The sequence below is a fragment of the Diadema antillarum genome, unplaced genomic scaffold, assembly GCF_040938485.1.
Source record: "Diadema antillarum isolate AM-2024a unplaced genomic scaffold, OU_Dant_1.0 seq00000620_RagTag, whole genome shotgun sequence".
Taxonomy (NCBI): domain Eukaryota; kingdom Metazoa; phylum Echinodermata; class Echinoidea; order Diadematoida; family Diadematidae; genus Diadema; species Diadema antillarum.
Genome location: NW_027271543.1, coordinates 380,947 through 392,382, shown reverse-complemented (window position 1 = coordinate 392,382; position 11,436 = coordinate 380,947). Strand labels below are relative to the sequence as shown.

At 38.9% G+C, this 11,436-nt stretch overlaps 1 protein-coding gene across 1 annotated transcript; it reads right to left on the bottom strand.

Annotated features, from left to right (window-relative positions):
• Positions 1-965: 965 nt before the first annotated feature.
• On the bottom strand, positions 966-10,580 carry LOC139736073 (tRNA-uridine aminocarboxypropyltransferase 2-like). Its single transcript, XM_071646821.1, has 6 exons — positions 10,430-10,580; positions 7,938-8,123; positions 7,106-7,313; positions 4,258-4,386; positions 2,604-2,709; positions 966-1,188 (listed from the first exon to the last, which is right to left on the bottom strand). The coding sequence occupies exons 1-6, from the start codon at positions 10,552-10,554 to the stop codon at positions 1,148-1,150; spliced, it is 795 nt and encodes a 264-aa protein (XP_071502922.1). The 5' UTR covers positions 10,555-10,580; the 3' UTR covers positions 966-1,147.
• Between the last annotated feature and the right edge of the window lie 856 nt (positions 10,581-11,436).

Sequence of the window (11,436 nt, the reverse complement as noted above, 5' to 3'; positions counted from 1 at the left end):
GCTGATACCTTAGCTTAGCTGGGGTGTGTCACCACCGCTTACAATGTACTTCTGCTGCTAGCACACCGTTTTTCAAATCCCCTTTCAACAAAGATTACTCTTATCTTCATCCTCATCGAATTCAAAACTGGTGTCGAAATTATCTAAGACCATTTTGCTTCAATAAAAGTATAAGATCGCTTAAACTTCATTCACCTTGACTGACAATGCACGCAAACTCATATGCAAATAGCCGGTGCGTTTACGCCAGGGAATGTATCATTCAACATGTGATGTCATCAAGTAAGTGGCTGAATTCTAGACGAATTCTGAGGCCATGAGTGAGGGGAAATTGACCCATTTTGCAGCCTTTCTAGAAAAATTTTTGTTCAATGTTAGACTAAAAATATAAAAATTTGTATTTAGTATAACTTCTTGTCTTGATTTATAACACAATTGCCATGATAAAAAGTCAACAGGTAGTGGGTATAAAGTTGTGGAGGGTTACCGAGTATTTTCTATAAAAATTAATTAATCAACTTATTTATAATGATTAGAAGTTTTTGCAGGAACAAAGCCACCAAGGCCTGATAAGAATTGTACATAAACTAGTTAAAATCTCCCAGTTTCTTTCGGAACATGTAATGAAACTTGGTCTTGAGATTGGGAAAAGCCCCACACATTATCACTTCAATAACATCTTTCTCACCTTTACACAATTACCGTTAATATACAATAAATGGGAACGGACAAGTGACCTTTGCACATATGTCACACTACACTTGATGTGGATTAGAAGAAAAAGAATGCAGTACTCATCACATCCAATAAAAGTTAGTTAAATTTGTATGACTGTGTTTGTTTGTTTGTTTTTGTTTGTTTGTTTGTTTGTTTGTTTGTTTGTTTGTTGTTGTTGTTGTTGTTTTTTTTTTTGGGGGGGGGGGGGAAACAGCTATGACTAGTCTCACAAATCCATAAAAGCCTCATTCAAGAATCATAAAGCAGCGTTGTCCTCAGCCTGTGTATATCACCACTTGGATCAGTCCACGAGCTTGTTCTGGCCATCTTAGTGCACACATCACCTGTGACATTGGGGCACAGTCCCACCCCTAAGCTTTGCTGTCAGCAAATTCTCATCAAGTTTGACGTGGCAGAGTCTGTTTCTCTGTCATGTGGGCTCTGTCCTGGTTTTCGATTTGAAGATCCTATCTGTAGAGGAAAATACATTTGATGTGATTAAAGACTGTCCACTAATTTCATGGTTTCTTTATAAAGAAGGTATTGGTTTATTCAAGAACCTCATCTCAGCAGAACATATATTCAACCTGATCATTCAGTGAAATAAATCTCAAACATGTAGGAGGTTTGCAGACCTTTGTGTTGTCAGTGTGGCCCAAGTTATATTGCACACTGACATCATGCATTTGCATTCAACCATGAAAATATCTTAAAGTCACCTCTAGTGCTTTACATGTCTGTGCTTGATGTAAGTACAGCTGCTACATTTTTTCATTGTTTCTCCTTTAAAAAAAAAAAAAAATCACCACCTCCTTTCATACAGTGGACTCCCGTTATAAGGAAGTCCTCCTTGTTATATCAAAATTTTGTTATAACCGAAGAAATAAACAACAAAAATTCAAAGAGTGGATAATCTTGCGGCCTATATTTTTACTTCGTTGTAACTGGAATTTCGTTATAACCGTGTTCATTATAACGGAAGTGCACTGTACCAAATTAAAGTCGAAAAATAAGTCAGTGTAATGCAACAGTTCAACATCTTCATGTCTTGAGTGAAAGCCCTTTTATTTCTGTTCAGATATCTTTCTCTGCCCTCTTAAGTTTTCTTCAGTTAATGATAAACATGATTTTTCTCTTGCATGTGAACCCTGCTCTTGTAAAAGTGAAGATACATTATAATGTATGTCATCTTTGGAAAACAAGCAGTTCAGCGTGTCCCTTGTTTACCAGCCATCAGTAAACATTGAAGTGCTTGAACCATTCATCAAAAAGAATGCTGATCATACCAATCTCACCAAGTTTCAGCAAATTCTAAAATCATGATGTCAAACAATAACTGTGTAATAAACTGAGCTATACTAACATTTTCATTCTTAGCTATCATAAATTGGGTGTGGGACATTCCCATTTCATTTACAAAAATCTACAATACTTCTTGATTTCCATTTTTCTTTTCTTTTTCTTTTTCAATGAGTGACATGTATGGATAAGCACTTGATGATCTCAAAAACATTTTCAATAGCAGCTATTCCTTGTAAAGAGTTTAATGCACTCTACCCTGATCCGATGATGAGATCCACATCTAAATGGTAGCTGCATATACCTGTAGCCTGATTTGTGGATTCCAGTCAGGGAGTAAGGTCAGGGGAGGTTGGTGCTGCCAAAGAATCCTTTTTTTCCCGTTTCCTTAAGCTGTTACTGTAATATTTTACCAATTCAGCTTCATTTCCTACTACTCATTTCATAACATGTTCAAAGCTTATGAGCTATGTATAGTCAAGAGTCTGGGAATATGATTACCCAGTATCAAAACAAACACAAGAGCAATAACAAGAACACTCTCATTCATGGGGATGCTATTAAAGCAAGACATGAGCAAGGCTTACATTGCGGAAGTTCTGGGTGATCCTTGAGGAATTCCTTGCTGTGATGCTTGACAGCTCCATGGTTCAACTGGTACTGGCACAATGCACGGAGTGGTTGGGCAAGCACCTAAAGATCGATGCATTAAAGAAAAGATGACAGATGACTCTGTAAGTTTGCTGTAGTTGTTTTTGTTTGTTTGTTTGTTTGTTTGTTTGTCTTGTCCCATATTATCACACTGTCATGTTGGATGAAAATGTTCACTATTTGTTTTATCTAAGCTGATACTATACTCTTCGTTAAATGCATCTCAAGAAGAGATAATCATTGCTAAATAAGGGAGACACTTACACTGTACAGTACATTCTCTTACCAAACATGAAATGTTTAGTTTTCAGGAAACTTCCTGTGAGATCAGGTAAATTTAGCAGTCCTGAGCCCCATTATATCAAAAGACAAAATCGATTATAAATTTCCTCAACACACAGGCTGCCATATACTTATGATGGAAATCAACTATATAATCAATTAGAACTCTTCATAGAACAGGGCCCTGGTACTACAGTCTGTATGTGGGTGGGATCAGTTGATGAATGCAAGGGGGAAACTGCCTAAACACAACTTATTGGCTAGCTACCAGTATACCATAACATGGGGTGAATGTCTACAAGTATTGAAGGATAACACATGTACGCATGAAGAGTAGTACATGTATCTGAAACTTCAAGAAGTTTAATAGATCCATTCATGTCGTTTATGCACTTTATACATTCTTTTGTAAGCTGTTTCTTGTGAGAGACCAAAAGTATGAGTAGATTCCTATCTAATACTGAAACTAAATGTATTTTGTCTGTAGTGTGACCACATGCTTAACTAGTGGAAGTTATTGGGAAGCTAGTATTGCTTAGTGTGACTGCTCCTATTGATCTCCTACACGGTAGATCTTCTATGAATTCTCAGTAATCTTCCTATACAATATATAATACGATTGGCATGGTCTTGATTTTATTTTTAACTGGTTAAAGACAGATTGATGGTCCCTAAAGACAGTACCAGGCTTTCACTAAAAGCTTGGTAATCTCTAAGAACAGCTCAATGGCCTAACTGGTCATTCAATCAGTAATCTGTCAACAAATCCACTAGGTTTGAATTATCGTGAATCTGCCACTATGGTCAAGATACAAGTGAGATAAAGTTTACATATTGTATGTATAAAACGATAGAAAATCCAATAGAAACCACTAAAACACTGTTATGAAGATGGCTGAAAACATAGAGCTGAAGGATTTCCAGAGAATATTCACAACGACAACTCTTCTAAGGGTTTTGAGAGCCTTTTGAGAGACTGTTAAGAAATCTTGCCACTTTTTGGCCACTAACTAGTTGCCCAGTAGTGCCCTCTGCCCTGTCCTATAGAAGGGGGACTTTCAGGAAAGTTGTGTGGGTGGAGACTGGTAGCAGGAGGGGGACAAGTAGGAGGAGGAGGCCAGTCAAGGATTGGGGGTGGGGAGGGGGGGGGGGGGGGGCGGAGAGTGGGTGGGGACTGGTAGTAAAAGACCTGTACATGTAAGATCTGATGGGATACTGGTAGGGGAGGATAACTAAGTGGATACCAATAATGAAGATTTGATTAAAGTGGGGATGAATAGATAGAAACTGGCTACCTAATGCACTCACTTCCTTGATAGCAGGATTTCTCTCCAACACTGACAAGGCTATAGCTGCTGATTCCACAGTAGAGACAGACGAATCGGTCGGCTGTGTACGTATCGTATACTCACTGCAACCAGCATTTTGGAATTGCACCTGTTGTACAAAGGAAAAAAGATGGACCAAAGTATGCATAGAATGCTGAACATTTTAATGCTTTTAATTGATTGTGTCAAACAAACACTAACCATTGTATACTTGCTGTCAATAGTTGGGGACCTGAATATATACAGATATTATCTTATGTTTGCAATATGACCTTAATTTTATACACCCATACCTGGCATTTGAATTTGCCATAGATTAGGACATTTAACAATGTACAGAGCATAATAATAATAATAATAACACAGGGTACTTATAATGCGTCAATTCCACATAACTGACATGCTCAAGGCGCAGTAGAAAAAGTGAGTTATGAAGTACAAAAATCATTACACAAACATGCACATGAAAATGAATGACACAATAATGATGATGAAAAAAAAAAATTCATAATATACAATTCTACTGGAAAACGGTTACGAACAAATGAGTCTTGAGGGCAACTTCAAAGGAGTCAACATTCGAAATGTGACGGATAGCTTGAGGCAACTGGTTCCACAGGTAAGGTCCAGCATGTGCAAAGGACAGATCCCCCCCATGATTTCTTCGTTTATGGAACAACAAGCTATCTACAATTGGATGACCTTTAACATCTGGGAGGATTATAAAATGTCAGCAACTTAACATTGTACTCTGGGGCAGATCCATGTACAAAGTATGCAACGAAAAACAAATAGTAATAACTTAAATACGATGCGAGATTCAAAGGGGAACCAATGCTATGAGGACAAAACAGGGGTAACATGGCAATGAAAGCAGGAAATCATGCTTGGAAGGAGTTTGGCTCATATCTAGGCATATGTTTGAGTTCTCTCGACATTTCCACAAACAGCTACAATCACATGTCTGTGTCTAGACAGCAAAAAGCCATGCATAGATGTATAAACATAATGAAGAATATCAGAAAAGTGTCATATCTCTGTTTTCCTTGTGATGGCTTGTAATAAGATTTTGCATTTGTGTAGCTTATCCTGGGACTAAGTGATACCTGCCTTGGCTAGCCATACCTGGTTTACACTCAAGTATATGTTTCTTTACAGGACACCAAAGCCCAAATATAAATGTGGATTGGACGTAAGCAGCAATTTTACAACACATTCAGAAAATCAGACAATCAATTTGAAAGTTATGAATTTTGAAGTTTTGGTGCTATCATCACTGGATAAGGAGACTACTTCATGGCATGAAATGGACATAAATATAAAAAAAAATATAAAGAAAATTCAACATATTTTCACTTTTCTGGCATTATGAAATGACAAGTTACTTACCTCTTTCAGAAGGCATGGGGAACATAACTTTTGTATGTCAATAACAAGTTGATAGAATGTGTACTTTTCATGAAGAATGAAATTTTGTGGAATTCTTCTTTAATACATTTTTCTTCATATTGTTGTCCAAAATAACATCACAAACTGTAGTACCCGGTAGAAGTATTTTTATCCAGTATTTTCATCCAGTGATGCTGGCACTGAAACTTTATCAATTCATAACTTTTGTATGGATTGTCCGATTTTCCTCAAACCTTTCCTGATGTGGTCTGCCAATATTGCTACCTTCACTCAAACCATATTCATATTTGGGCTTTGGTTTCCTCACTAAACCTACATGTATCAAGACACAAACACTTGATGAAAACTTGGCACTTCTGGTTAAGGGAAACGTCAGCGAAAAGAATGTTCAATAATATTTCATTCCTTTTTGTAAGATTTACATACTGTAGGTCCTGCCTCTGAGATCCAGCAGGTCAAGGCATTCATGTAAACAAGCTGAGATTCTATTACTCTTTTTAGATGATTTCTGCACACTTGGCTTAGTCAACATAACCTGTATGTTTTGACAAGGTGACTGACCATGTCAGTTTTCTTCCTGGTGCAAAGCCCAGCAAACAGCAGAAACTACAGTAATCTTTCCATATACATTTCTACCTGCATGTCAAAGTAGACAATCACATGGACACCTGTTATCTGCATAAAACAGGTCATTTACATTGCTACTAAAGTAAACCAATTGCTAAACAGACTTGTGACATTTAACTTTGTTGAGATCAAGGCCGTCTCTTAGCCCTATAGGGATCATTCCCATGATAGGGCCTACATTACGTTGCATTCTGCCTGACTTGTATTCTCCAGAATCTCCAACTCTCCCGTTTTCGACAGGAGATCTCCCGCCGAAAACCCATTTTTGCAAAATCTCCCATTCTCCCGCTTGAGATTTAATTTCTCCCGCCCTGTCTCTGTGTCTCCCGTTGAAAAGGATTTCTTACTTATTGCTATCGTATGTTGAAAAAAATAAGCCTTAGATAGCACCAGAGAGCATCTAGAACCCTAGGAACTTTGCGCTTCGCACACATCAATTTGGAGTCTCCCGTTTACTAGGGGTTTAAAGCGGGAGAATCTCCAGATCAGAAGGTGCTTTGGGTTGGAGTCTCTGATTCTCATGAAGACAAGATGTGAAGAAGGACTCACAATATGCAATGAAGTGAATAAAACAGACAATAAGTTTTGCAAAACCTGTGCCTGGACAGAATACCAGTATGGCTGAGAAATATGTTTGAAGATCGAATTTCATTCTATACCGTTTATCTACAATGTAGTCAAATGGCTGTCCCATTGACTTCAAAGAGTGCATCTTGGTGCACGTTACAGTACTGCTTTATGCGTAAAAAAAAATCATCAATTATTAAAACACCATAAATTGATGTGCTTACTTGTTGAGGAACATGGAAGATCTTATTTGACTTGTAGATGCTTGTTGCTTGATGCCATGTGCCATCCATAATGATGATATTATAGCCTTGCGTTAAGCCATTGCTACTTGTGGATGGGACTGGTACATCTCCAATGTCCAATGCTTCCGGTCCCGGAAACAAGACTAACGTGTTTGGACTGGAACACACCTTAGCCAGATCAGGGTGGCTGGAATAAAAACAATGAATGAATAAACACAAAAGAAATATGGAACGTAAATAATGTTTTGATATTTCTTTTTCACTTACAATGTACGTGTAATAATAACAATAGTATTATACCATATACTGTAATATGTGATGTCTGTCGTGGTATCATGAACCTGCATTTTGCTTTTCTGTAGAAACCTGACATTGCAGCATGCTTTTTTTTCTGGCTATAAAGGCCTGTACATAAATCTGTAATTTTGTCACTTCTCATCATTAAACACATTATTTAAAGTACAATTGTATCAACAATGACAAATCAAACATATTTTCATGCAAAAACTTCAGATGAAAACGTGCTGGCTTTACTTCTTTGTTACACCCTCCTTCAGTGGCTATCTTTCAGCACCCGAATTTACTAAATTAAAAAGCATTCAAACCCAAGGCTTGTCATTAGTGGTGGCCTGGTAGCCCGGGGATACTTACAATTGATGTCAGGCCAAAAATTTCCTAAAGGGCTATCTATTGGTGGCCTGATGAGGTAGCTAAAATTCAAAATGAATTTTTATATTTACTTTCATTTGGGTTACTAATTTTCCCTTTTAGGCCACCATAGAAAAACGTACCAGTCGACTGAAAAACTCACCCTTTCTCAGAAAATCTCTTTCCTCTGATGATATGGCACTTGCCTATGGGAAGACACGCGGTGAGGATGGGAGCAGTACGCAGAACACGTTTTTCCTCGTTAGGGTGCTGGATGATGTACACAGTGGAAGATATGTTGAGCCGCTCCTTAGGAAAGTACTTGCATAGCCCAACACTCACCGGTCGCCTGTGATTGTGTGACAATGGCACAAATTATCATTTCATTAAAAGTCTTCACATAGTAATTCCATTCACCTTGTACATGTAGGTAGGGGCCTACCTTATGACATTAGAAAATGTCTATTTCTAGAAAGAACTTCAAGTTAGCCTAATACAGTATGTTTGTCTAGTATTATACTGTATACAGTTCTATGACTCTCTTTAGTATGCAGTCTACAATATCATCTGCACTTCAATGAGACAAACTAAATTTTAAAGTCTCTCTTTGCTACATTAAGCCTGAAAAGTACAGTATATGTAACATAAGGGTCAGTCCATCAGGTTGGATCAACAAATTGCATGATGTCCACATACAGTTGTACAGTTGGAACGGATGTGAGAGCAACTTTGAACTGCCTCGATTGTATTTGTAATTACCTCCGCCAAGGGAGGAGGATACACTGTATGTTTTCATTGGCGTTGGTTTGTTGGTTTGTCCATGTGCAAAATAACTCCAGTCAAAAAGCAGTGAACTGATTTGCATGAAACTTGCAGGAAATGTTGAGAACGACACAAGGAACAGACAATTAAATTTTGGTAGTAATGCAGGAATTTTTATGGATTTTATGAAGGATTTTCGATATTTTAGCAGGAAGGGTCAACAAACTTGGGAGTTCAAGCTGCGCATTTTTTAGGATTGATGATGTAACAAAGGCTTCTATATGGGGAAAGTGGGCTATTTTCAGCATGCATGATACGGTGAAAATCCTAAATTTCTATGGAAGAACAAGATCAGTGGCTATAATTGAATCTGTTGGCAGAGGTCTGCACTCTCTGAGTGCTTTTCTAGTGTAAAGGAAGTGTTTTAATTAATCCAAAAACAATGCCTTTGTTTGTACGTAAATAGTAGTACATTGTAGGCTAGGCTAGGGAGCTAAGCCTACCATAGACAGAAAGATCCGTCTGTCCAGAGGACTCTTTTATATTTTGCCATTAACGCTGTCCTCCGTAGACAGACGGAAGGTACCAGTACCATTGCTGTGTGGATATTCTTAACCACTGTCTCTACAGAAAATTGGGTGAGCCGTGAGGTACAATTGTACCTCACCCTTCTCGATTGCGTCTAATTCACGGCCCTAGGTCGGCAAATTTAAGCTTGTATAGTGAAATCAACTATTCAAGAATACACTACACTCACCAGATTAATGAATAATCCAACATTTCGGTAGAATTTTCAACGTAAAACACACATCAACCAGCCCGTCGCGTTCAAACTGCAGAAACATAGTTCTACAGTATGAATCTATTAGCCAATCACATGCGAGGTAGTTTCTACGTGTTTTTTTTACTGAAACACGTACCTCGCATGTGATTGGTTTACAGATTCAAAATGGCGACTTACGGCTAGCGAACGGCGATGTTGCGATATGGATAAAATTTCTGCATTATGTATAACCGAGTTACTGTGAGTATTTCGACTGCACAATGTGAGAAATTAACCCCAAATATTGCTGCATAATGTGTCATGTCATGTCAAACTTGTTTGAATATAAAAAAGCTGTCTGAAATTTGGTTTATCGTAACGTTTGATCTGTGCACGATGCTCCACACAGGAGCCGGGATCATTGACTTCGGTCTGTGGAGGGGATCCGTGAAGCCAGGCGCAGTCTCCGCGGAACATTGGATTCACCGATGGACAGATCTAGACTATACAGACCGATCTTTCGGTCAAGGCCTACACATGTAGGCCTACATGTAAATTTACATATGTATTTAAACTAGTTTTAAACACATTCCATTGTCTGGACAGACATTCTGTCTGTCCGGAGCCGGAAGAGTCTTGTTATCATTTTTTGACTTTATTGGCTCTTCTCTGGCTCTCCTATTAACGGTTAAACATTAAAAGGAGGGGATTACGTGATATGCCAGGCGCAGCTCTTCGCAGAACATGTTCCCAGGTAGGCCCTAAGTGTTGTCAACAATTGGACTACATCGGTATGTATTCAAATTGAAGCAATTTTTAGTACTTAATGTAAGTTGGAGCTTTTAGGGGCGATACTACCCCGTAAGAGATCCCAAATCCTTCAACCCGAAGCCCGAACTGCACTGCCCCTGGGGCCCTGGCTTGGTTGGAGCTGCCCGGCGGCGCGGCGCGAGACTGACGCATCACTGTCACTTGTGACTACATGGTACACGCACAACACAACACTAACAGTGATCAGGGAGGTGCAGCACCTCCCTGCAGTGATAGAGCTACCTGTTTACTAAAGTTAATAGAGTTATGACTGGAGCGGAGAGCGGTCACAGAGAGAGAATTTTTAGGCCTATACTCACCCACATCTCGAACAAACGTCTCTCTTTTCCGGGGGGTCACTTGGCATTGCTGCTAGACTCGTGAACACATCATCATCTTCATTCTCAGCCATATAGACTGATTCAAATGATCCACTGTCGTTCATTGTCACAACTATTTACTAGTACACGGTGTCTGTAAACACTACACAGGACATTTGCACCTAGGACTCCTACTAGTAGTACAGTTGTAGTACATTGTACCTGCGTCTATGTGCTGTCCATACATACAGTACATAAACAACGGTGAACATGGGGACAACGTGTTCGAGGTGATCGATCCGTAATTACGCCATATGGATACCGACTAAAACTCGCCCCAAATAAAACTCGACCTTAAAAACAAATCGGCCTCCATCGACAAGCCATTTGCAATAGCTTTCTGTAGTGTTCGTGTGTGTTTTGATAGTAGGCAAGTAGTGCATGCAAACACTTCAAGATTCTTTGATAATTCTCAGTTTTAGATACTAGTAGTACAGCTCCATACACTATGTGGTCTCTCGTAAAGCTGCTTGCTAAACCAAGACAAATAAGATCCAAAACCATACTTTGCCTTGAGAGTTTCTGGTTGCAAAAAGTGGACCAGCATTGGAAGAATTGTGTATTTGACTAGTTGTGTCATGAGTAAAAACTATACTCTTTATAGGGTCGTTGGTGTCAAGCAGTTTTCACCCCTCCCTGCCATGTATATATGTCCCACAGATTTTTTTTTCTATTTTATAGAAAATCACTGAAAAATACATGTTTGAATGAGGCTTCTTTTTCTTAAACTGAATAGACCAATTCGGTTTGAGTACTCACTGATTTTATGGTAGGCCTAATTTCTCACTGGGGGCTTATATGCCTAACAATAATATTTATGCACTGACATAGCGACGCACCTGCTGGCTCATCGCATAACCCTTTGAAAGTGTTTTGATCTTCTTTGGACGCCCCCTACCCCCCCCCCCCATCACCGCCGCCATAAGTTAAAATGCTCTCAGAAGTCA